The following is a 27,040-nucleotide window of genomic DNA, read 5'->3' as shown; positions in this document are numbered from 1 at the left end:
TTCAGGCATTGGTACAGCTACCACGTACTGAGCTGTCGCAGCTCATTACTGAATTAGTTGGACCTCGGGGAGCTTGGCTGAGATTCTGTCTCATGCTCAGAGACTGATGCTGCGTTTAAACAAAGAAAAATATGCACTATGTACCACATAGTTCAAATATTTGAAATTATGTTCTGGCCTGCCAGCAGCAGTTACATTACTGAGCTCTCTAATCTCATCTTATTAAGCACAAGTTCTCCACGGCGTTTCCCACCTAGGAGAGGGAATGAGCGGTGCAGGGCACACGGCCGCAGCCCCTACACCCGAATCAAAACGGGGCATAATCCACTGGGACACCTCCCTGCACAAACTCCCATGATACAAATCCCACTTATTCCAGGGTCCTGTTAGTCTTCCGCTCTACCACCTGCCAATGCCCAAAGACCCACTGTGCCAGAGTTGGCTGCCTCACTTTGCCTCCCAAAAATGTTACCTCTGCATACTCCCAATTCCATGCACAGCTCTTCTCAGGCAGCTGCATGGTGGGGAGAGCCATGATGGGCACAGATTTGTGGCCTGCCAAGAAAAATATATTGTGTGGTATGTAGGGACTTGTGCATGAAATAACACCCCCAGGCCAGAGTTTCAGTGGACCTGACAGGTCAGCTATTTTCAGGAAAAGAAGCCAAAGTGGATGCACAGGCAACGACCGATTTAGGAGTGGCCAAATGACGCATAATCGCAAAAACGCCTAACCCAGAAGCAGCCCCAAAATGTCATATAGATGTCACAAGAAGGGGCAGAACAGGCTTATGTGCGCTCTGTTGATGCATGTGGGTATCCAGAATGTATCCCCCGCACAAAATGAGGATTGCCTGTGGTTGGCTGTTATGACTCCCACAGACCCTATCCCACAAAATGTCTCCTCCAAGTGCAAAGGGAAGGTTGACAGAATCATGTAGCTTAGGACAGGACACTGGTCCAAGCCTCCAAGAGCTCAAAACATGGTGTAACCTAGTTCTTCAGTGGCTGAAACTCCCCACTTTGCTAATACAGTATGGTCATGGCCAAGCTGGTTCACTATATGGCAACTCTTGGCCCAGACAGCAAGTTGGAGGGGGAAAGCAGAGAGCATGCAGGAGTTTTCAGTGCTTAAAAAAATGGTGCCTCTAGTGGACTCACCCCAGGGAGAAAGGACTATGAGAAATCTCTCCCACCTGCTGTGCGAGATGACACAGCTCCACATGCTTCTCTCTACCACTTAAGCTGGTGGAACTTACAGGCCACTGTAGCATAGGCAGGAGAAGGACCCATGAGAAGAGAGGGATTGCTTCCACTCAGAAAACCTCACACCTGCCATAAGCGCATAAAACTGAACACTGTTCCTATGATACATTCACATTTCGTTGCAGTCCGGGGTGTCGTTTAAGGTCTTTTAACTATTTAAACATGGTTTTCCTTCAGTAATTCTGGGTAGGAGATGCAAAACAGTTTAATAATAGCCTGGGGGTAATAAAAGAAATGTGAGCAAAACACAAGCTAGCAAAGTGATTAATAAAAACACACACATGAACAACAAAATAATTCATCATATTTTCTTGCAAATATTTAATCCAAAATATGTACATTGGTGTCCTAACAGAAGTTCAAAACATTTATGTTCATTGAAAACAATTCTCAACAAGTTCAAAATCACTTTCTGAAAAGGTTCATATAGAGCACTTAATTCAGTTTAATACTTAAAAGGCAAGCTACTCTAAATGATGTCACACACATTCCTTAACCTAACTATGTATAAAAATGATTTTCATGCCACCCCCCACCCCCACCCCTTTGCTTGTTTTACATAAATTTCAACTAAGAGTGTATCAATGCCTCTCAGGTCCTATTCTTTTTCTAACAGTTTACACATTTCCATATTAGTTTTTTAACTCTTCCCACCCACCTTGTGTTTTGGGGGCCTGCTGCCAATTAACAAAAATAAAAATAAAATGAAGACACAGAGGCCACCACATGCCCTATTTCAAACAAGTAAAGTGTCAGGTTTCTGCACACCTTGCACACTGGGAAACTCACAACTATATTTACTTTTTTAATAATAATTCCACTTTCACTGAAAGTTTAAGGTAAGCTTATTATCGTGTAAGATCACATCAATCCTGAGGTGCCAGACCTTCACACAGTTTCCTTCCTAGCATGACTTGATGGGACAGGAATGCAACATCAAACCCAAGCGACGGTGGATCAAATGCCCTTTATAGAGAAACACCGGTACCCCAAGTACTACAAAGACTGTGGCCCCTGTCGGGATCTTACTTTGAATCAAATAAATAACATGTCTCCCTCTTGGCTTCACGGGTTGGGTCACTGCAGGCAATGGTTCTGGCTTCTGATCGCTCTTTCATATCAGAGGGTCTAATATCTCATTTGTCACTGCTGAGCTTTGGCAGTATTACATAGTCCATGGTTCTGTTACCCCGCTTTCTTTCCCAATTGGCACCTGTAAGAGTATACACAACAATTGGATCAAAGTGATGCAAATATTCTGCTTCAGCTTGCTTCATCACTCTCTTCTGCCTGGCTTACTGGTGACTCCACACGGCTAGCAGGGCTGCTCTCTCCGGAATCAGCAGAATCCTCTAGTTCAGAACCTGGCTCAGCCTTCTTTGCTGAAGGTGGAACGCCACCTTTCTGGAGAATCTCTGTAGCTTCATATTCAAGGACCTCTGATGGTGTCAGAGGTTCCAGATGAACACTGCCTTGCTCACTCGCATCAGACTTCACAGATTCAGGTTCACTTCTCCTCAGAAACTGTTCAAAACTGACATCTTCTTCATCAGATGCCAATTTTGAGTGGTCAGAATTTATGCCTTCTAGCTCAGCTTCATCCAAATCAGCCACCTTTGTCTCGGCAGCAGAGACTGCATCCTTTGAACTTTGGAAAGAGTTGGTTTTATTATCTGAAGCTTTCGGGGATTTTCCTTCTTCTATCTGATCACCATTACCCAAATCATCAGATTCTGTCCTTTCACAAGAGGTCTCAGTTGAACTGGCTTGGGATCCTGAACAGGAGTCTTTCACAGCTGATACAGAAGTACTTTCTTCATGCTCATCAGTTTGATTTTCAAGATGGTCCTTTGAAGCATCTTCTGCAGAGCCTTTTGCACAGACATGGGGTTCTAAAACGGAGGATTCTTCTCCAGCTGATGGACTTTCTTTACACTTGGCAGCTAAACCTTCATCACTTTGATTTGCAGGAGTCTCTGCATCTTCATCTTCCATAGGATCTATGGGATCATTTGACCAGTCTGAGAGTCCTGAACCAGAGAGGTTTCCTTGAACCAAAGTCGATGTACTTTCTTCACACTCAGCTGCTGAATAACATTCACTGTCCTGATTTGCAAGGCTGCCTTCTGTGTCTTTGCTCGCAGGGTCTATGGAGTCATTTGAGGAGGCTGCAAATTCTGACTTGGAGTTTTCTAGAACTGAAGGCAATAGATTTTCTTTAACTTCTTGATTTGCAAGAACCGAAGGCAATGGATTTTCTTCAACATCTTGATTTGCAAGGTTACCTGTCTCTCCTTGTCCTGAACCGTCTTTTGAGCAGGCTTGAAACCCTGGATCAGAAATGTTTTCTAGACATGGAGATTTCTCTTCTTTGCATTTGGCCACTAAAGGAGCTTCATCTCCTTGATTTGCAAGGTCAATTGCAGGGTCCCCTTCTCCTGCAGAGCCTTTTGAACAAGTATGATGTTCTGAAATGGAGGAGTCTTCCATGGGTGACATAGGCATATTTTCTACACAAGCAGCAGCAGGAAGGCCTTCATCAGTTTGATTTGCAATGGCACCTGTGTCCTCTTCTTTTGCAGCATCATTTGAGCTGGCTGAGTCAAGTCCTGAACCAGAGGAGTTTTCTAGAACCAAAGGCAGTGTGCCTTCTTCACACCCTGCAACTAGAGGACCTTCATCTCCTTGATTTGCAAGGTCAACCGCAAGGTCCCCTTCTCCCGTAGAGCCTTTTGAACAACTATGATGTTCTGAAATGGAGGAGTCTTCCATGGGTGACACAGGTATATTTTCTACACAAGCAGCAGCAGCTAGAAGACCATCAGTTTGATTTGCAAGGGCACCTGTGTCCTCTTCTTTTGCAGGATCATTTGAGCTGGCTGAGTCAAGTCCTGAACCAGAGGAGTTTTCTAGAACCAAAGGCAGTGTGCTTTCTTCACATCCTGCAGCTAGAGGACCTTCATCTCCTTGATTTGCAAGGTCAACCGCAAGGTCCCCTTCTTCTGTAGAGCCTTTTGAACAACTATTATGTTCTGAAATGGAGGAGTCTTCCATGGGTGACATAGGCATATTTTCTACACAAGCAGCAGGTAGAGGACCTTCATCACCTTGATTTATAAAGCTCTCTGTGTCTGTTTTTTCTGCAGGGTTTATTGGGTTATTTGAGTTTTCTAAAACCGGAGATGTTGGATTTTCTTCACACTCAGCAGCTAAAGAACCTTCTTCATCACCTTGATTTGCAAGGTCATCTGAGTTCCCTTCTCCCAAAGAATCTTTTGAGCATGCTTGGAACACTGGGCCAGTAGTGTTTTCTGGACATGGAGGTATCTTTTCTTTGAACTCAGCTGTGAAAGGGCTTCCATCCCTTTGGTTTCCAAGGCCCTCTGTCTCTCCCCCATCTACAGAGCCTGTGAAGTCATTTGAGCAGGCCTGAAGCTCTGAACCAAGGCTGTTTTCTAGAACAGGCAGTTTACTTTCTTCACACTCAACTTCTAAAGCAGCTTCATCGCTTTGATTTTCCAGATGGTCTTTATCTGTTTCTTCTGTAGTGTGTTCTATTTCTGGGCTGAAAAAAGCAAATCCAACAGTTTAGTACTTTAAGAAAACATACTGCTTATATTTTAGTAGTGCCTTTAAAAAAAAAACAACCCTTGAAATTAAATAATTCCTCCCTTACTATACAAACCTTGGGATAAATCTACCCCACTTTGTCCATTATTGTGCATTAAGACATAGAAAAGAAAATGAAGGAGGGGAAGAGATAGACTTTAAAACTTATTTCTCTCTCTCTCTCTCTCTCTCTCTAAAATATGCTCAGGCCCCAACCTTAAAAACAAGTTACAAGGTGAGAGACATCAGCTCAGGCAGTCTTATAAACCAAGAGCCAACTCAACCCTCTGAGTGCTGATTCTTATGTAGACAAAAAGGCACCATCCATGAACAAGCATGAGGGAGTCCAAGCATAGGGGGACGATGACGACAACAACAACACAAAACAACTAAATTAGGACTGATCATGCTGAGAAGGCATGGAATGTTTTGCTTTCTTTTCTCTTCATTTTTGGCAGGAGGCAGGATAGAGAAGGGAAAGAATAAACCAAGAGAAAGGAGTAGATTACCCTGAAAAAGGACATGACTTTCTGGAACCATGAAGAAGAAAAGCAGCATTATAAACTGCAAAAGGTTGTTGCAAGTTCCCACATGGGATACTTAATTTGGAGATCAGTTTGGAACTGCAATATATTGGATTCACTTTACCTTGTGAGAAGGCACAGTGCTTATATTTACCTTGCAGAGATGGATGTTTCTTCTTGCTCTTTTTGCTCTTCAGGTGCACTGAGCCTTGGAATTTTCTGAAAAATACACAATATTATTTTTACAGTGCAATGCAGTGAATTTTAGGTATTGCTAAGGAGAAATGAGGGTTTCCAAAAGATGATCTGGGCTCTCAATGAAGAGTGACCTTGCGTGAATATCTAACAAGATTGCATACACGAATCTAGGAGGAAACCCCTGTAGAACAACTGGGATCCCAGAAGCTCTTGTAATTATGAGTCTAGAGCTGTGGTAAATGAGAAGATGAAGAAGGAAGCAGTGGGGACATGCACAGATAACTGGCAATCACACAGGCCCAAAATCTGTGGCAAGGACAGAATCAGAAAGAGAACCATTTTTTTCTGGCTGGGAGGGGAGGGAAGGAACTGTAGCAAAAGAGGAAAGGGGGACATGGCCTCTCAGGAGTTGGGCTTACCAGATGGAGGCATGCCATGCCTCATGCAGGTTAAGGAACACAAGGTATTACTAGACCTGCTTGCAAAATATCACTTAGCCCTGTAGATTTAAGGAACCCCAGCAGTGCAAGTTCTTCAGATTTCCTTCACTCAGGAAAGCCAGTAACACCCTAAGCTTTCCAATGATAAAAGCACATTGCTAGCCCACCTTGCTCACCTGCTCTATTTGAGATATCTTAATTTAAAAGAGAGCTTTCTGCAGAGTGTGGATGTGCTGTGGCAACTTCTGCTCCCCACCCATGTGGCCAGGGCCCATCTGGGATATGGGCATACTTTTTTCACTATACATGCCAAATAGTTCAAGCGTTAATATCACACTACATACACACAGGAAAGTAGCAGTTCCCCTATTGAAAGTTGGCTTAATAGACCACTAAATATTTTTTAGTTATGAAACCTACCATTCTGAAAATCTAAATTCAGGTTTGAACAACGAATATATACACACTGGAGATTATTATGCTGCAGATAAATAAAAATAAAGCTACACACACACAAACACACACACTTCTAAATACACTCTAGGAGCATGCCAGTTCAAAAGGTTGAGAACAGAAATGTACACTACCTGGGATGTTTCTTCACTTCCACTGTTCAATGATGCATCACTAACCAGGCTAAAGAATGAAACAACATCTGTTATTCTCAGACAGCATATTATCATCAATGTTAAAGTCCAGGAAATTAATACTAACACACATTTAAGATTTTCAACTATTCTGAAATCTCCACTGTGAGTCATTGCTTTCCTCCTTCCCTAATGAAACAATAGCTCAAGGAGAAATCTGGCTGTTTTACTCCTTGCAAGTTCCATCTACAACATTCTGCATGCAGGTTGTGGAACTACCTGAAAAGAGAGGCCCACTTGGCCCCACCTCTCTACTCTTCACCAGCTTGTTCCGGGTAGTTGTTTGTTAGGAATTTGGTGTGCCAACTTCAAAAAGGTTTAGCAGATAACTCTGCGGCATAATGCATTTTCATCTGTGATGCTTGTCTCAGTTTAATAGTCTATTGTTGGTCAAATTTTTATTATTTTTTCTTTTGTAAGTCACCACGAGTGCTGCTATTGGAATAGAAGGATAAGGTATGAGTTGCTGAAATTAAGTAAATTAATTTCAATTTAAGAGGAAATTCCACTCCCCTCTGCTGTTTTTCCCATTCAGCTTTGGGGCTGAACAAAATCTGACGGGAGCAGCCAGGCTTGTTTAATCCCACCCAATTATATAGAAATGGGACCAACATGTGAGCAACCAGCATGGCAGCTCCTGTTCACACCTAGGTTAGACTCAGCTTCTTGGGCAAGGCCTGCATTTCTTTTGCCTCTGCATTCTGTAAAGCACTAATGCCCAGCAACTGCACTTTCTGAACTGCAAGGTTGTTGCCATTCCTGAACTAAATTATTAGCAAAATGCATACCTAAAAGTTCACAGATTTGCCCTTCTGTGGAAAGAATGGGCTCCCATTTCCCTGCCTATTTTTAACTGAGATGTTCATGGAAAAAGTCTTCCAGCCATAACTCTGCATTTTTGTACCGCAATGAAGGGCTTTTCTGTAGTGTTTGCTGATAAATATAGACCTCAATCTATCATTAAAGGGTAGATTTTTCTGCAAATATTTCCCCAGGGCATGCTTCATTAGTTATACATTATTTAAATGTACTGACTTCTAAACCACAATAAACAAGCAACTTATCACATCACCATGATTGATTTTTATATTTTATGCTAGAACAACTCTACTGCAGAAAGAGCAAGAAGTGCACCTCTCCTATAAAACCTTGTGGACTCGTGATTTTTAACGTACAATTTAACCTTTCAAAGGCTTTTGTTTAAAGAAATTTCTGGTGATTGTATCTTCTTTGTTGATGTGGCACTGAAGTGAATTTTAATCTGCTGAAGTATGGAACTGCACCTCTTACACCCGGGTAGAAATGTTATTAATCATGAATTAAATGATTAATGACCCTACTAAGGCTGCAGCAACATACAAGGTACTTGGCATAATAAGGAGCTGCATGTGTTTAATTATGAGGGCGAGAGCCAGTGCTAACAGGCTGACATAACTCATTCCATTTTTTGTAACTTTAAAAGGATGTATGTCATTAGCAACCATTTGACAATTATCAAAAGATTCCTCATAGGATTGGCCTTAAAAGCATATATTTAAAAGTACATCTAACTTCTTGTAATGTCTTACTGATGAGTTTAAAATACTACATAGAACCAGCATTACATGTTAAAAATATCTGCAGAACATGAAAATCATATTTATATTGTGAAACATTGTATATTGTGAAACATGCTTATTGTTTCTACTACGTAGTGCGGGGAAAACAACCCACCATGTGCAAAACATGTTATGTCAAAGCCATATGGAAGGGGAGGGAACTTTTACAATCAATACTGTTACTGAAAGTGACCAGAGAAAAGAGACTTCCTTTTCTTGCATTGCTATATATCAGTTTTGTGAGGAACCTGAACTGCCAAATGCAACTGATACTCAGAAAGGAGAAACAGGCTTTTATCTGTGCCAGCAGCTGGTCCAGAGATGCAGCATACAGAAAATATTGTTTTATTTACATTGAAGGTTGATAATTTGTTACTGTGGTTGAAAAAAAAGTATGATAAACTGTCTTATGTTAAAACTTGTCTGACACAGCAAAAATAAAATTTAAAAAAATCTGTATATGGGAGACACTAAACATATTTAATTTGACCAACTAAATAAGAATACAAGCTGCTGCAACAATGGTAAATTTCACATCCCTCAAACAGGTTAGAACTACGGGAAATAGGTGGGAACTCGTTTTTTAACAGGGTGTAACAGAACGCATTTGAACAACCAGCAACAGGCTCAGGCTAGGCTCGACAACAGCAAACTACTTCTTCATACAAAGCACAATATGCTTTTGGGACTCACTATCACAAGATAGGAAGGTGGCTAACAGTTTCGCTCAGATGGTTTTAAAGGTGGATTTAGACAAATCATGAAGAAGAGCTTTATCAACTGTTACGATTGCTGGCAGAAACGCCAGATTCGGAGACGGTGTACCCTGAATGCCAATTGTGGATGGTGGGGGCAGCAGCAGAGAAGGGCTGCTGCCTTTGTGTCCTGCTTTGAGAGGCCCTTTTGGGGCATCAGGTTTGGCCACTCTGGGAAAGAGGAGGCTGAATTAGATGGGCCCCCTTTGGCCTGATGCAGAGGAACTCCACTGGCTTGGGTGGCTGCTTCCTCATTAATAAGGATGCATCAGAACACTACAACTTATTAGGCAATGCACTGTAATTAGACTTGGGTTGTGATTCCAAAATAAGGCACTTCAGGGATGCTAAGCAGAGATTTAACACCCCCCCCCCCCCGTGAACAACTCACTATCATACACACACTCAAACACATATGCTTCAAATATGGCTTGACACACAGTATTGGGGGCTACTATTCGTAAAACATAAACCTCAAGTCCCCAAAAACACTTGAACCAAATTGCGTGGGTTTTTTTATCCTGGCCTTTGTGTGTATGTAATAAAGCTTAATAAAAATATTTAAAAGGGAATTTGCATTTTTTTATCTGGAGTACAACCAAACTTGCTTCTGTATCATAGAACAGGTATCTACTCTTTGTTTCTATGCTGGAAGACCATCAACACAACCACCCAACTGACAAACAAACTAATCTCAGAAACTTACTGAGAAAGGTTGTCGGCAACCAGGTAGTCCGAGGGAACTGGAATTAAAGAGAAGATCAGTAGTGTTAAAAAACAACAAAAAGACAACAGGCTAACATCTGGCTTATGTCAGAGGTACATGAGCCACATACCATTTTCGATAATCACTTGACAAGTATGAGTAAGGTTTTCGTTCAAGTGCGTAGCCATATTATCCAAGCCGGAAGCATCAGTCAGGAACTCACAATTAAGACAAACAAGAGTAACACCCCTAGGAGAAAAAGGAAGAAGTAACCCTGAGTGCAAGGGAGGCAAAAGGTTACAAAAAGCTTCTTCTGACCATGTCATGTGAAGTCAACTATGCACTGGACTAATATATAAGTAAAATTCATTATATACTAGCTGGTACACATGTTCATTCCAAGAATTTCTCATAAGCATTGCATATATGAATAATATTATTGGAAAGAACAAGACTACAGAAGGAAAGGTTGTACTTTTTTCGGTAAGCAAAGTTATCAGTGCCCGCCCCTCCCTTGATGGTTTTCCTTATAACTTCTGGATATGTGAAACTGCTTGTATGTGGAAAAATGGATTCAAAACAACAAATCATGATGATGAGCAAAATTTAACAAACAAAAGAATCAGTATCACATCTCAGAACATCAGAAAAATCAAGAATTTTGGCTTGGATATTAGTTTAGGGTTGTCTCATTTTATGAAGAAAGCTTTGCATTCTGAAAACAAAGCTTTATATAAGAAATAAAAGTTAGATGGAATCTAGATAACATGCACACATCTTAAATCCAATTCAACAGTAACTGAAATTGCAATCTAAAATACACTTGGGGAGAAAGCCTCATTAGACACAGCGGGACATATCCAAGGACTGTGATACATGTTGAAAAAAAATGTACACCTTAAAAAAGAAAAAGGAGATGGTTACCTCAGATCTTCTGAATGAGTCTTATAAATCCAAAATCGTTTACTTTGTCGAGCACTGTGAAAACTACAAGATAATAAAATAGCTGAAATGGACTTCCTAAAGAAATGCCCCCACCCAATATCATATAATGCAACATTAAACAATAAGACTGCTATCTAAGGTATAAAAACAAGCAGATGTCTAGTCATTCTTGAGCCCAAAGATTCTGCTGCATGACTGGGAGATGCTTCTACTAGTGAAGGAGGGTGTGCCACTGATTTCAGCCACCTCTGTTAAGAACCGGAGATTCCTCCAGAGCAACTTTTGAGAGGAGAGCAGAAGGAGGGGGAAATTGGCAATCCTACCCATACAAAGGAAAGTGTGTGGAACAGGTTCCTTGGATCCAAATCTATCTTCCTACAACTCAATACATTACCAGAAATAGCATCTCTTGCTTTGCTTGTCAAAGCTACACCAGTGATACATAGAGTAAGCCACAGAGGCTTCTACAGGGCTTCCGCTTCCCTGTAAAGTCCACGTGACCAGAGCTGCTAGAAGAAACATAACAGCTAAAGGGCAATGCTATTTTTGTTTTGCTTTAATTTAAATTGGTTTATATAAACAAAAACAACAACAGGCAGCTGTCTTACCTATATGTTTTCCTAGTCTCTATATTTGTTTCTACCTTTAAGACTGAAAGGAGAGTCCATCTGAGATTAATCTTCTTCAACAACCTCTCCTGGGAGGTCTACTTTTTGATGTGAGGCACCTATTTATTTTAAATATGTTCCATCATAGACAGGAACCAGTGACACTGGCTCAGCCCCCTTTCTCGAGATGCCTACTGTCAGGAAGAAACAAGAATGAGACCCTTTTGGCCAGCCTCTTCTCTTTTGTTTCACAAGTTTTTGGTAGCAGCTGCTCCCTGGTTGCAACAGCAGGAAAGAATAATAAGCTCGACTATCTTGGTTCCAAAGACATACCAAGTAATTGTTGTTCCTGTACCAGATCTGAGTGTGGCCAAATTTTGAGAATCTTTTGTAATCTGCTTTTGAGAACTGCTTGGGGTTAAAGAGCAAGATGTAAATATTCTGAATGATTGAACAAAATAAGTAAAATATTTTTATCCACTGCCTTCAGCAGTGCTTCCAGGGTGGGTTTACAAAAATCTAAAATATAACAAATTGTAGCATGTTAAAATGGCAATACTTTTAAAAATGTCTGGGAAATGTTAAAGTGCCTTCACTTCAGTAAGTATGTTCACATGGAGGAAGTTTTCCCTCTTTGAAATGGGAGTAAATTTTGGCCTTCAAGCACCCTGTTCACCCATATGCTCTAGGTCGAAACCTGAATTTTTTAAAATGGGCACAAGGAACAGGAGCTTTTTCAGTTGTGGCATCAATGCTTCAGAATGCTCTCCCTAGGAAGGCCTTCCAGAACCAGGTGAGAACCTGATTCTTTGAAGAGATCTCTGGGGAAGGCTAAACCAACTGAGGTTTCTTTTTTACTTCTGATGAGCTGGATTTTCTTCACTGCTTTTCTGACTACTGATTTTATTACAGAATTTTATTTTGCTGCTCTGATATTGCTTTGATTATTTTTCTATTTTTACACTGTAATCTGCTTTGAGTTCCTTAGTGGAAGAAAGCAGCCTAGCATTTTTAAAAAAAGGCATAAAATGCTAATTTATAAACCATGGAACAGAGGACACTAAAGCCATGCAGAGCCCCAATCTTCCATTAATGCAGCTGTGGCATTGCAGTATAGCACTGGCTGAGAGACAGTATGCTCCTTGCCTGCCTCTTCTCTCCCTGAGCACAAGCCCCCAGCCTCAGCTTTAACCACACTGAACGCTAACCAGGCTTCCAACCACCAACAAGCAGGTTTCAAATACTTTTTAAGGGGGAAACCTACCCAGGAGTAATCCTGGTTAGGGTCAGTGCCCACACAAGGGGAGGCGGTGTTAGGGTTGCACTGAGGCACAGACTTGCTGCAATATAAAAAAGACCAGAAATCTACCAGAACAGAAACAAACTACGGACATCATTTAACAACTTGAAGCTGAAGATTTCCTACCTCATCATGTGATTCACGTAGGCTTTACTGCAGCTAGTGCTGTATCTGCATAAACTACAGCGAACATAGGCTGGAAAGTGGCTGGCGAATGTCCTTATATCAGAATAACACTCAATGCACTTCTGAATATTCGGGCATCTAAAATGAACCAATGTCAAAATTAGTATGCAGTATTAAGAAAAAAGTTAAGTTCCCGTTTCAAATCATTATTTTCAGAAAAGATTGCTTAGTTAGTATCACTGGCCTGGAGAAAAAGAATCTGGCTTTTGAATTCCGCTTTATAACGTCGCCCAATCTTTAGAAAGAGGCTTTCCAGAGGACCTCCCAGGGTGGGAGTCAATGTGACACAAGGGGACGAAGTGGGAAGGGCAGCTGGGAAGCTGATGGGAGAAGCTCCAAGGGGCACATGGCATTCTGAAAATAGCCTTTACTTCAAGGCCTTATGGATACTGGGCAAACAGGTTTGCAATGCTTAACCAACTGCAAGCAGTGGAAAAGGTTTGTAAATGTGTACACAGGTTGCAACTGTCAAAGGTTCTTCATATGAACATCTTCCTCTCTCTTGCTTTTATCAGCGATGGGGCAGAGGCGCCCTCCACTTGGCTCCAGCTCAGGCACATGCCCGAGACTGTTTTTACTGCAAATGTCTTTTATCTGCAGAGTTTTTACTGCTACTATAGCTGAAAACCAATACAAGACTATGATCAGACCCCACTTGGAGTCCTGTGTCCAGTTCCGGACACCACAATTTATGAAGGATATTGATACGCTGGAACGTGTGCAGATAAGAGTGACCAAGGTTATCAAGGGTCTGGAAACCAAGTCTTATGAGGAATGGCTGAGGGAGTTGGGTAAGTTTAGCCTGGATAATAGCGGGCTGAGAGGAGATATGATAACCATCTTCAAATATCTAAAGGGCCGTTACATGGAAGATGAGGCAAGCTTGTTTTCTGCTGCTCCAAAGGGTTGGATGCAAATCAGTGGCTGCAAAAGTTATAAGAAAGGAAATTCTAACTAAGCATCAAGAAGCACTTTCTGATGGTAAGAGCTGTTTGACAGTGGAACAAAGAGATTGTGATTCCTTTCAGGGGGTTGGACTAGATGACACTTGGAACTCAACAACTCTGATTCTATCTCACTGCATCTCTCCATGCCAATAATGTCTCCCTACAGAGGCACATGCTCTTGGGCAAAGAGTCTCTCTTGTGCACACACTTTTATAGCCATGGTTATTTAGTCAGTCACAGCAAAAGAAAGGAGCAGAGTGGGGAAGCTTTGGGAATTTAAAGGAACCAGTGCCAGCCCGTCTTAGGCTGGCTCAGTTAAGCCTACTGTGTATCCTAGAAGGTCCGCATTAGGCTATCTGCTGTCACTAAGTGTTGGAAAGCAGATAGCCCTTAAGTTTAAAAACCTACACAATTTAAGAAAAAACATACTGATGTTACTTGTAGTCCTTAAGCTGATCTATTGAAAAAAAGTCCTACTTAAACTGCTGCCTCTATAAAGGTCCTATTTGGGAGAAAGGTAACCCTTATACTAGGAAGCTGATCCAAGTGACACTTGCACCGCCAACCCTCTTTAATGATCAGAACATTCCCACCCACTGAACAAGGCCCAAACAGTTGGCCATTCCAGTCAAAATTAATCTTGTTACCATTCTATTGATTCAGAAGAACTCAAATTCTATTTCCTTTTTTATTCCAACCAGTTAACATTCAAAACTACACTCTGGAAAGCTACCAGAAGACTTACCTTAGATTATTTAATGCTGTATTTGCAATTTTATTGTTTCTTTTGCTGCCGCCGGCACTGCTACTGCTGCTGCTGCTGCTACTGTTATTGTGGGTGGTCCCCAGACCTTGCTTTTTCTGTACGCTCAATGGCTTCAATTTTGGCTTTACTTTATTTGCATTCGTTTTGTTCTGAGTCGTTTTAGCATTTGTCACTTTAGCTGCACTGGTGGACAAGTGTAAAGTAGACGCACTTGGGATGACAGGAGATGCAGTTGCTGATCCAGGCTGAAGAGATCCAGCAGAAGCTCTGATGGTAACCTAGAAAGATGAGACCCGGTTAACTCTCTCCTAAATGAATGGCAATCATTTGTCTTGCTGAAAAGACTTGCAAGAAGAGTGCATGGAGGGCACGAGGCTGAGCAGTTCTGAGAAAGCTACACTGCAGGGGGCTGGAATAAATGACCCTTGGTGTACCTGCCAATGCTACAATTCTGTTATTGTAACCCTCAGACTACTTTGTCAGAGGCAATGGCTAGCAGTGTGCCCACCATGAGATCAGTGCCCATCCAATCACAGCTAGAGCCTGTGCTGCAATACACAGTAACAGTGGCGTAGCGTGGGGGGTGCAGGGGGGGCGGGCCGCACTGGGCGCAACATCTGGGGTTAGGGCAAATCCATGGGTTAGGGGGCGCAAATCCACGGGTTAGGGGGCGCAAATCCACGGGTTAGGGGGCGCAAATTACTTGCCTTGCCCCGGGTGCTGACAACCGACGCTACGCCACTGCACAGTAAAGCAATGACGAACACACACATGCCTATGTGCAAACTCCCCTCCCACCTATTCGTATAAAGCACACAAACACAGCAAGGGGAAATCCATTAAAGGGTCCGTGATGGCTGAAACTATCTGTTTTGCATAGTGTATGTCCAAATTTATTTGTAGCTGGTCACCCACCTAAGGTCACGTCAGGCAACCCAAGCAGGACTGAACTTCTGCAAATCCAGGAGAACAGAACAGGTGCCACCACAAAGAAGACCCCCTGTCTGCTGCAGATTTAAATCTGAGTCCCAGGAAGGTTTTAAATGTTGTTAAAAGGTGCCTAGAGTTGAACCCTTTTACAAGTCTCTAGAGAGCCTTAGAATGATTTTCAAGTCCCCTCCCCACAAAAAACCCCAGCAGCAGTGGGGAACACACATGAACACACATCACTCTCTCCTGCCATTTCCCTGTAGCCATTTTTTCAGAATAAACATTACATGATGCTTTAAGCTTACTTTGGTTCCTGGAGGCAATCCCTCTAACTGAGCAGGTTTTTTAAATGTCCGGTGATGCTGAGATTTGTGATCCATTTTTTCTTTGCATGTCAAGAACTGGAGTCTACACTTGGTACAGCGATGTACTCCCTTTTTCTTTTTTTAAAAAAGAAAAATATATTTAAGCCAAAACATACTGATGAAATGGATAATAGAAGCTTAACATTCCAGGAGGTTTCAAAAACATAAACAGTACAAAAGTGATGAGCAGTGGCTGCAAGCAATAAAGGACTAACTGTATTCAGTATCAACAAAATCCTGTACTAAGTTATTGATAGAAAATAATCACAAACAATTCACATTAATTACACACCATCACATAAGGTTGTATTGAATGTGATGTTAAGTACACTTGTTCCACTAGTGAAATGTTTGCACCAAGGGAACCTTGCTGCCCCAAAGAAGGCACCAAGTTACCAGCAATGCGCGGCATAGTGAGTTTCTACTAGCACAACTGTTGCACTGGATTCCTGTTAGGCAGGATTAAAACTCACAATCACACTAGCAGACACAGAATGTTGGATACAGCATATAGTTTCCAGCTCCTTAAACCAAACTTTTGCAAGAAAACAGTATAGGTTAAGGCACCATCCATTCCTACTATCAAACACTTCTTCCAAGTTCTGTCTGCCACCATCTCACCTTGGAAACATTTTTTTTTAAAAAAAAACCCTTTGCATTAGCCATATTCAACTTTAAATTGACATCTGGAGCTTTGTGAACGTAGCTGAACTTTTCTCAAGTATGCTAATGGTCAACAAATGTTTATTGTGGATAAGGCTCTAAGCTCTATTGTTACCATAACTTATAGAAGATCAGGCCTTTGGGGGGGGATTAACAATTTATTAGCTACTAGTTGCTTCTGCAGAGACATCTTACATCCCTCTTGCCTAGTGCTTGTACTCCAAAGATAATCAAGTATTTTTACCTGGTGTCTCAGGAAATGATGCATATATGGTGCCCCAAGTTTAATAACTTTGAGGCAAAATGGGCACAGCAGGCTCTTTGTATTTTCATGAACAGCTCGAAAGTGTTTTTCTACATCTGAAAATGCTGATGATCTGTAATTGCACACCTAGAATGGAAAAAGAGATGGACTGCCTTGAAGCAACATTCTTTAGAAACAAGTCTTTGACAAACAGCCATGCACAAGGGGGAGGATGCTCTGAGGTACCTGGCAGACGTAGGGCATCTCCCCGGGCTTGTGATTGTCCTTCATGTGCTGCAAAAGAACTTGCTCGGTTTCAAAAGATAGTTCACATATTTTACACAGAGCTAGAAAAGAGCAGAAAAAGAGGTGAACTTTTTTTTCTTAATCAGAACCACGGGGGAAGACAAAGTAGATGGTGCCTATTAATCCAAGGACAGTTCTCAAGTCTTTTGGCAGCCTAATTTTTAAATCATGCTGTGGCAAAAATATTTGCCTATTACTTTGCTCCCAATGAAAAGTAGAAATGCTTTTAAGCTGCAAAAGTCAAATATTTCTAACCATAATATCCCATATCTCTTTGAGCTGCTGCATGCCCATGCCCCAACTAGGGCAGAGTGCATGTGCCCCCACCATGACAAAATAGCACGGCTGCCGTCTAGACCAGGAGTCGTCAACCTGGTCGCTACCACTCACTAGTGGGTGTTTCAGGATTCTAGGTGGGCGGTAGGGAGTTCTACATCACAAGCTGAATCCTCCTCCCATCAAGCACTGGTGGGTGGTAAGGAAATTTTTACCATCAAGAAAGATGCATTAGTGGGTGGTAGGTATAAAAAGGCTGACTACCCCTGATCTAGACCAATGGCTGCTGTACAAGACATAGCATCTGAGAAACTTACTCGATGACTCATGAGGGGTATGGCTGCTTTCGATGTGGCACTGGAGTTGGAAAGGTGTTGGAAACTGACGGTAGCAGTGCTGACAGGTGGTGTGACTTTCCCAACTCTCACTATTCTGTTTCTCCAGCTCCAAGTGATGCTTCATGTGGTTCATAAACCTGGGAGCGACACAAAGAACAGCTCAACAGACCACACTTTTTTTTTTAAAAAAAAACCATTAATGAATAAGCTGGACAGGTGCTAAGGACACTGCCATAAACACATATTTAGCATATTATGTTTTTTAAAATGCCCTTTAATGGACTGCAGTGCCTTCCTCTGTGCAAGCTCCTCAAACACGTGAAGGAAATAGAGGGAAATAGAAAAAACAGTAACCTAAAATACACTGCTATCACTATTTATCATTTCAAGCAGATTAGTGCAAGTGGGATCTCAAAGATTATAAATGAAAAATAGGGCAGCTTCTCCGAGAAACACTGTCACCCCCCCATTCCCAGGGATTACATTTCTCTTATGAAAGGACTCCCAAAGATCAACTCTCAATCTCTAGTATGATCTTCAGACTGTTCTGAGTGTAGCATTAGGAAAACACCATTTTGTGAAAGAATGTAAAATCAGCTTTGCACAAAAAAACAAAAAGGGGAAAAACACTACCTATAGATGTCTTACAGTGACACTGTGAGCTACACACTAGCCAAACCTGGGCCCAAAGTTTTTATCACATATACATTTTTCAGGCTATAAAAATACCTGATATTGCTTTTGAGAAGCTTCATGCAGCTGGCACACTTGAAGGTCGTATGTGTCTTCTGCTCCTGACGCACCTGCTGGATGTTACCCTCATGTTTGCCGTAATAAAAGTCATTAACTAACATGATCAGTTTTCCTTTTTCAGTTTCAGCCATTTTAGTTGATGTCCCTGAACTGTCTGTTTGGGTTATTCCCAGAAAGGTATGTGCCATTTCTGGACAGCAATACTGAAAGAGAAGCAAGTTAAAGAACAACTAAACCATTTTCTCTTTTAAAGAAAATAACTGAAGTATAGCCTAGAACCTAACAAAGTATGTTTGTAAACCCTCCCCTCCCAACCCAATACCTGATATTTTGAGCCCAGGTAAGTTGCATGTATGTAAGTGGGGCCAGAAGTTTTAACACATTTGTAACAAAGCAAGGGCCACAGGTTTCAGATAACTTCTAAGGAAACACACCTAGAATTGTGACAGTTTTGTAACTTGAGATCAAGGGTACTTAATTCCACCCAAATGTGATTAGCATAAATACTGATGGGAGTCCCCAATTCCATAAACCATCTGTTATAAAAATGCATCTTTAGCTTACTATGCATTACATAACAGTGGCACCAGCTTTGACTTCTATAGGATGTACATATAAGGAAGCAATGCAAAGAATCAAAAGCAACAAGAGAGAAAATTTAAGATCTCTTCATAATATATTTATAACGAAGCTGGAATGGTTTTCAAGGGAAGGGGCTACTAAATAACAGATCTAAGCTGTACAGAATTCTGCACATTTATACAATAAATCCCAGGCTTCTTTTTAACTCTGTACTAACAGGGCTTATACTAGTCAGCTTAATTTAATATGTATTTTCTCTAAGAGTTACAATATCCTTAATAACATACATAGAAACAAGCACAGCAAACAGAAAATGCTGTAGCTGAACATTCTGCCATTTAAAGTGCTCTTCACACAGGGAAAACCACAAGCAGCCATAAAAATTAATTTGCAAAATGAAGTTATTTTTTAAAAGCAAAAATCATGATTTTCACAAAGGGCAATGGTTGGCCTCAGGGAGAACAGAGTTCTTGGCTAGATGGGCCTTTGGCACGACTCAGCAGCCAGGCCCTTCTTCCATTCTTATTTATCATCTTGACACAGAAAGGTAGCCGTGTTGGTCTGCCATAGTCAAAACAAATTTTTTTTTTCTTTTTCTTTTTCTTTCCAGTAGCACCTTAAAGACCAACTAAGTTAGTTCTTGGTATGAGCTTTCGTGTGCATGCACACTTCGTCAGATACACAGTATCTGACTAACTAACTACTAACTTAGTTGGTCTTTAAGGTGCTACTGGAAAGAAAAAGAAAAAAAAAATTGTTTTATCATCTTGACAGGTATGCATGAAATTTGCTTTTGAAAGTGGATAATGTTCAAAGCACCACAGAACAGCAACTAGCCAGAACCATTACATGCTTAAGTATAATTAACTCTGAAGTTCTATCATCTTTAAAACGTATTAATACTCAATGCCACATCTATGATTTCATTTTGTTCCCCTTCCTCTGCCAAAACACGTCCTTACCTTTATGTGATTTTTTAATGGCTCCAAAAGATTGAAATGAATATTACACTTTGGACATGCTTGTGGAAAAGGTGCTCCATGTTTAACATTGCTCGAAGCAATACCTGTAAAAATGAAAAGTACACCCTATGACTTAATTATCACTTCTGAACAGACACTTTCTTCAAATTTACAAATTTATGATGTACCACTTGAGTAACTATGACAAACATACAGAGTTCACCAACAAAAGCAGATAAGTAAGATATATAACCAATAACATTATAATTTGTTCTAAAAAAAAAAAGCCTCCTCTCTTTGTGTGCATATTCCTCAAAAGGCAACACGTAAGTCATTTGATAGCTTGCTTGTAACAAGCAAAACATTTCCCCAAGTGGCACAAGAACTGTAGTTTTGGTAAACGGAAAGAATCTTTTCTGTTGCAGGCTGTCAGTGTGTTATCACTAATTAATGTAGATATGCAAAAGTAAACTAATTATTTTTTGGACTTATATTTATGCTTGACCTGCTGCTTCAAGAGCTCTTAGGTCGAACACAGCAATGCTTAGATCCATGGGCCTTCTGAAAGGGTGATAATTTTGAGAGAATAATTGCATTCTACATGCTATCAAAATCAGTTGCTATGTTCCAAGACTCTTAAATTTGTAAGTATTTTTACACTTTATATTCTCTGGGTGCTTTGCAAAAATAAATCAATTCTCTGGGTGCCTTGCAAAAATAAAGCAATTAAAATAGAAATACATAAACTAGAAATTACTAAAAGGAACAAAATCATAAAAACGGTATAAAACAGTTGACAGGATTAAAGTGCAATCTTTAAAGCTTGGTAAGATGGGTAGATACCAAGCAACTCCTTGTAAAGAGAAGGATTCACAAAGAGAGGTTTAACATGGGAGGGCGAGGGGCAATTGCCCCAGCACACGTTTCAGAGAAGTGCTTCCAGGTACCCCCAAGACAGGTTCCCTCATTAATGCAAACCCCGCAAGTGTCCCTTGTCCCTCTCCTCACTCTCTGCCTGGACCAGCAAAGAGGTTCCTACTGCTCAGTTCTGCAAGGGTTAATAGCAGCAGAAGAGCTGTCATTCCTAGAGCTGAAGGGAAGGCTGCAAGTGAGTGAGGAGCTTCTGTTCTGTCTTGCTTCCCCTGTGCTTCCTCGCAAAGTCGTGGAGGCAGGTAATTGGGGGGGGGGCGGGGATATGCCAGATCAAGGGGCAGAATCAGAGCAGGGTGCTGGGAGAAAGCGAGGCAAATGGGTGGCAGCAACTTCCCACCCTGAGCAAATGAAAGGCAACGGTAGGGAAAGCAGGTGGTGGGAGCAACACTGCTTTCCTGCACTGAATGGCCTCTGGCCGCACTCTCTTCTGTTCAAACAAACCTGACTGAACAACACTCAGTTTCCCCTGAAGCTTAATAAATATATAAATGCAGGAGAAGTCCTTCACTAACCTGCCTGTGTTTGTTTGCTTTTTTTAAAAAAAGAAACCTAACCATAGCAAATCCTTAAGTATAAATCTGTGCAGAGAAAGAAAAGCGCTATGCTGCATGGCTAGCAGTCAAAACTTTGCCACTTCCCTTCCTCTTCCCCACCACCCCATCTCTCTTTCTGCTCTGCAGCTTGGTGGAATACTGGCATTTGCTCTGTGCCATGTTTGTCTATTTCCAGCATGGCCTAAATTTAAAATGTTTCAATCTAAGCCCTGATGTTTCACCCTTAGCTTAAGTGAAAATCACACTGCATCGTGCACCTTCAAACGGCACTCTTATAAAAGCATATTTCTCTCATTGTTTTTCTGTACTCTGGATGTGAATGCAAGGTAAGTATATTAGGGAAACAGCCAACATTTGTGTGTGTGTGTGTGGGGGGTGTATTCTAGGCAAAATGGCCTCCTTATACCTGGAGTTCCCAATGTGGCACCATGTCAACCTCATACAGCTCCTTGGTGCATGTCCAGGCCCTTTGCCCTCCCATTTTTAATGATGTTTTTGGAGTTGCTTTTTCAACTGAGGATGGTGCTAAAGTGACTGCAAAGTGACATACAGGCCACCAGCAAGCCCCTCCCACAAAGAAGTTTTGAAAGTAGCTTATTTTAATGCTCCCATCTGTGTTTCAGGGAGTGGTCACCGAGAACTGCTTACCGCTGGGTCCTCACAGGTTCTGTTCACAAGAGCTCAGGGTGTGCACCCCTTGGCGTACACCTCCACCCCAGCTGCCCAGTCCACCAAGGGGGTGCAACACTTGTCCCGCCCTGGGTGCTAGAAACCCATGCTACGCCACTGGATCCCCAGTTGGGGTGCCCTCTCTGTGGAAGCCTCCCACCTTTGCCTGGGGCAAGGGAGTGGTACCTGCCTGTCTCTGGCTTCCTAGGTCCAATGCCCCAGGTTTCTACAGTCACTCTTTGCACCAAAAACTGTGGAATTCTTCTTGGACTGGGAAAGTTGCCGCACCAATGCATCACGTAATGACACTAAATTTTTCCTGTAAAGACCATCTGTTCTGTTTTTAAAAAACATTTCTGATATGTCTCTTCATGAAAATGCTGTAACAGCTGGGACAATAAGACGCTTCCCTACCTTTCCGAAGCAATGATGTGTCATTTGGAGATATAAATGAAGGTGAATCACTTCCAGAAACTGCCTCATCAGCCTTGGCCTTTTTTGGATTAATACTGTGAGCTTCAGAAGTGGAAGGACGCTTGGACAGGCCTACAAATAGTTTTGAAAATTAAGTAAGTCTTAATTTAATATACTATTGCTAAAACCAACCCAAGCAAGCCTTGACTTGTTTTCTTCTCCAATACTCTGATTCCAGCTGCTTCAAGCTGCAGAGTCCTTCAAGGTGTGGTAGAATTAGGAGGATCACTGCCTTTGTGGAGGAGTCAAAGTCCTCTAACCTTGACTAATTTATCTTAGAGCAGGAAATCAGCATCCCAGAAATGAGTAGAATCGTCAACAAAAATGGCACAACCCATAAAACCGTATTTTGCAAGGTCACTGTGAGCAGAGTTATCAAGTCATAACAACTGTGCAAAATGTTATTTGTTTGAATTAATTAAATTTGATTGTTTTATTAGCTTTAGGACAAACATGCCATTCAGCATCAGTAGATGTATCAAGAGTTTATTCAAGACAGAAGCACGTAATTTGGTAAACTGTTATTTTTACTGAGCAGGCACTAGCAGATGATTTAAAAGATCACAATGCAATGCAAGAGAACAAGGAAAGGAGGAAACAAGGCTTCAAGAACATTGATCCAAAGCTTTTTAGGAATTTAAAAGTGAAAACCAGCATCTTGAATCATAACCAGTTAACGTGCTAGTTCACTGAAATGTGCTCTATCCACTACCCCACTGTGAGACAGCCTGCTACATTCAACTCTAGCTGAAGTTTCTGACTAGTCCAAGGCTGTCCAAGGCAAAGGGCATTGCAAGGTTTTGGAGGCTATCACCAGGTGAAAGTCTGCTGTGATCTGAGCTTTACAAAGAGAGATGCACTTTTCCCACCAGACAAAAGTTGGTGCAGCTGTTCCTACCCAGAGGCAGAGCAACCTGCTCCAGCACCCAGAACGGTGCTCGTCCGAGGTGCTGCCAATTGGGTGTCGGCATTTTGACACCCCCCCCCTTTGGAATGGCACCCAGAGCGGAACACCCCTGCTCCTACCCACTGAAACAATCCAGTAACAAATTCAGGAGCTCCTCATGCTTTCAAGAAGGCTCAAAGGGCTGAATCCAGTTAATCCAGTAACCATGATTACTTCAGCCTCCACCAGTAGGCCCATATCCAGTTCTCAGCCATGTCTAGAATTCAAAGCAATACTGAGGTTGCAGGAGCCTGCCTTACTGTTGTTGTCGTTGTTAAATTTATATACCACACTTTGAGTTTCACAGGGTTGTTTACAGTATAAAAATACAAAATACACAACATTAATAACAAACTAAACAAAAAACCCTTCAGTTTAAAAGGCTGCAGACTGCTTAATTAGCCAACGGCCTGGGCGAAGAGGAATGTTTTTGCCTGGTGCCTAAAGATATGTAACGAAGGTGCCAGGTGAGCCTTCACAAACAGGGAGCGGCTTCAGAAAAAAATGTATTGTGTTGTTGCCCCCCGGGCCTTCCATGGAGGAGGCACACAAAGAAGGGCCTCAGATGCAGTGTTAGAAACTCAGGTATACAATCTAATTGCCAAATGGCAACTTAAACCGGTGCCTATGCAGAATGACCAGCAAGGGTATTCTTAAAAGATCTTAAAGTATCAGCTGGGTCTGTACCGGGGCAGGAGAGGGGTTCTGCTAGATACAGTGATCCCACGTTGTTTACAACTTCAAATGTTTGTAATAAAATCTTCAACTTGCCTTAGTAGCTAATAGGTGCCCAGTTCAGATTTTTCACACTGGTGTAATATGCGTAAACCTGGAGGTCTCACTGAGCTGCTGCATTTTGCACTCACTGTAGTTTCCAAGTCAGGCACAAAAGTAGCCCTACATAGAGTGCTTCTACAGTAGTCTAATTGTGATGTTACTAATGCATGGACCACTGCAGTAAAGCTATCACTATCTAGCAGAGACTAATTAGTTCATCTGGGCCTCTAGGGAAAGCAATGGATCCAGGAGCACTCCCAAAGGATGCACCTGCTCCTTCAGAGAGTGCAACTCCATCCAAAACAGGTATATAACTTAATGCCTGGACCTGGGAACCACCCTTCCATATGGTCTCCACCTTATTAGATCCAGCTGCAGCCTCTGGATGCAGTCCTCATCCAACCCATGCACAGCGTCTCCTGAAACAAAAGTTCTAAAGAAATGGAGCTGACCATCATCAACATATTGGTGACATCTTCTCTCAAATGCTATAGCTATTAAATTGCACCGTGGACAAAATTGTGCCCTGCAGCACCACACAAATCAACTGCCAAAGGGCCAGGACACAGTCACCCAATACCACTCTCTGGAACCAACCGTGTAGGAGTGAAACCACCATAAAACGGCTCCTAACACATGGAGATAGTGCAGGAGGATGTCACCGTAAAGTCAAGGATCCCAAAAGCCACTCAGTGATGCAGAAGATTCCACAGGGTTGAACTCTCGCTATTCCTCTTCCAAAGAAAGTCATCCATCAAGAAAGCCAAGGTTGATTCTGTCTCAAAACAAGGCATGAACCCAGACTAGTGACTAGGAAGTAGTTAGAATAAACCTCTGGGCCCAGGATGGTTTTTTTCCAGGACTGGATGCACCACCACCACCTTCAAGGTTTTCCCTCAGTAATTTGTATTCAGAAGCATGCTGTCTCTAATTCTGAAGGTGAAATATAGCCATTATTACAAGGAGCTTACATGGCTGAATGCTCCTCCACAAATAAAATAAAAATAAATTAGCACCATGTAGAAAACTGGCCACTTAGGAAGTCTGGTTCTAATTTGGCCTTCCTCAAAGTTTTTTCCCCCATATGGAAGAGCCATCAGTTATGAGAAGTCTGCAGGCGGAAGTTTGCACGGTTTAGCATCTCAGCTGGAACTAGGCAAGCAGCAGGCAAGTATAATAAACTTAGAATGACGTATCAGTAGCACGCTAGCAAAGAAATAAATACTCACATGTGACTGCATATATACATGGTGCTGGGAAATAAATAAATAAATAGAATCACACCGGGAAATGGCAGGAGAGTCCTTGTGGCTCACGAGGAAAGCCTCTCCGGAGCCAGAGGAGGACGTCAGTGAAGGCAGATGAAGCCCTGAAAAGAACTAAGGTGCAGCGGGGCTTTGTTCAGGCTGCTCAGCCTCCCTGCCTAACAGCTGATGTGTGGCGAAGCGCAGCAGCTGCCACCCGCCCCTTTCCCACGTGTCCTCTTACTGGCCCCAGAGCTTCAACTCTAATTGAAGAGAGAGTTGTATGGAAAAGGAGCTGTAGAGCAGGGGGAAATAGGCATTTAGAGGCTTTTTAGAGGGCGCTCCCCAGTTTATGCAATTTCATTTATGTGTGTGGGCACCCGGAACATAACCTCTGTGTAAGGGGGGGGGGGCTCCAAAGCTAAGGAGGAAGTCTAAAATAAAGATGCCTTATGTTCAAAAACCTTGCAGACAATGCCTATCAGAAGACCAGCAACTCCATCATCAAAACACCTCTTGCAAGAATACAGTCAGGTGCCGGAATAAGGATTTCAATGTCTGTTTTTATATTAGTTATACTTATGGAGGCTCAAGCAATCCTCTTTACTTCGAGGATCATTACAACTATGTCCAATAACCCTTAATTTATCATTATGATCCTAGTGCACCAAATATATGCACAATTTAAAAAGCGCCTCTCCTCTCCCCCCCAAAAAACAGGAAACACATTTTATTGGTTGTTTTGGCAATGCTTCTTTTTTCTTTTTATTATAGATTTGCTTTTAATGATATGAATAATAAACTTTGAAAATGTACTAGTCATACCTGTTGTAGTCACTGCAGATCCACTCTGGCACTGAGTTACTCCTGAATTTTGCCTTAAACCAAAAGCTACAGGCAAAGGATTATTCGGTATAACCTGCAAAGAATTTGTTAATTAGCTCAGCTGTAATATTCCAATTAGTAATCTCTTTTTGGGTTATCTTTTCAAAAACAACACTTAATGATATCTTCATAAGCATATATTCAGTAGGGTTTAAAAAATAATCCAAAGTAATTAGGAATGTTTGTGTTTCATAGGTAAATCAACCAAATCCAAATCCAAATCTAGCTAAATATGTCACCCAATTTCTGCAAAGAAATATTTTCCTTTCTGTAGAAGTCTGTACAAATCACAGCTTGTATTCTAAGATTCAGTCAGAAACTTGCCTTGTCCTTCATTCTTATATCCTGATGCATTACTGCCCTGGATCTTTGTTCATTCATCGATAGTCCAATGGTCCCATATGCCAGATGGCATCCTTTTATACATAAAATACTTTACTGATAACCCTGAAGAATGGCAACTACCGAAAGAATAGATTAGACAAACCTAACTAGATTGATCTGTCCTGGGAAAGGGGGGGGAAAGAGTTGGGATTTCATTTTTTGTTTTTTTCCCTCTTTTTTGTAATGGGTGTGTGTGTGTGTGTGTGTATATATATATATATACACACACACACACACACAAAAAAAAAATACACACACAC

The 27,040-nt window shown here is 41.7% G+C and overlaps 1 protein-coding gene across 7 annotated transcripts in view; it reads right to left on the bottom strand.

Moving 5' to 3' along the window:
* Window positions 1–1,572: 1,572 nt before the first annotated feature.
* The window catches only part of ZNF280D (zinc finger protein 280D), a 34,678-nt gene continuing 9,210 nt past the window's right edge, over window positions 1,573–27,040 (bottom strand). For 4 of the 7 annotated variants that reach the window (XM_083586165.1, XM_083586164.1, XM_083586166.1 and 1 more), the window contains 17 exons: window positions 26,337–26,430; window positions 25,497–25,520; window positions 22,485–22,616; window positions 19,915–20,018; window positions 18,347–18,573; window positions 17,597–17,754; window positions 16,944–17,044; window positions 16,698–16,844; window positions 15,731–15,865; window positions 14,475–14,773; window positions 12,723–12,860; window positions 10,668–10,730; window positions 9,874–9,992; window positions 9,744–9,780; window positions 6,625–6,673; window positions 5,554–5,618; window positions 1,573–4,831 (listed from right to left, as the gene is read on the bottom strand). In XM_083586165.1, coding sequence (XP_083442291.1) covers window positions 2,530–4,831; window positions 5,554–5,618; window positions 6,625–6,673; window positions 9,744–9,780; window positions 9,874–9,992; window positions 10,668–10,730; window positions 12,723–12,860; window positions 14,475–14,773; window positions 15,731–15,865; window positions 16,698–16,844; window positions 16,944–17,044; window positions 17,597–17,754; window positions 18,347–18,573; window positions 19,915–20,018; window positions 22,485–22,616; window positions 25,497–25,520; window positions 26,337–26,430 — 4,194 coding nt within the window. In that variant the 3' untranslated portion in view covers window positions 1,573–2,529. The remainder of the gene's footprint in view (window positions 4,832–5,553; window positions 5,619–6,624; window positions 6,674–9,743; window positions 9,781–9,873; window positions 9,993–10,667; window positions 10,731–12,722; window positions 12,861–14,474; window positions 14,774–15,730; window positions 15,866–16,697; window positions 16,845–16,943; window positions 17,045–17,596; window positions 17,755–18,346; window positions 18,574–19,914; window positions 20,019–22,484; window positions 22,617–25,496; window positions 25,521–26,336; window positions 26,431–27,040) is intronic. The other 3 variants (XM_083586167.1, XM_083586169.1, XM_083586168.1) reach the window with 1 other exon arrangement.

Source organism: Podarcis filfolensis, assembly GCF_964270895.1.
Source record: "Podarcis filfolensis genome assembly, chromosome: 14".
In the NCBI taxonomy this organism is placed as follows: domain Eukaryota; kingdom Metazoa; phylum Chordata; class Lepidosauria; order Squamata; family Lacertidae; genus Podarcis; species Podarcis filfolensis.
Note: the sequence above shows the minus strand (reverse complement) of the source record. Positions and strands in the feature narration are given on the sequence as shown.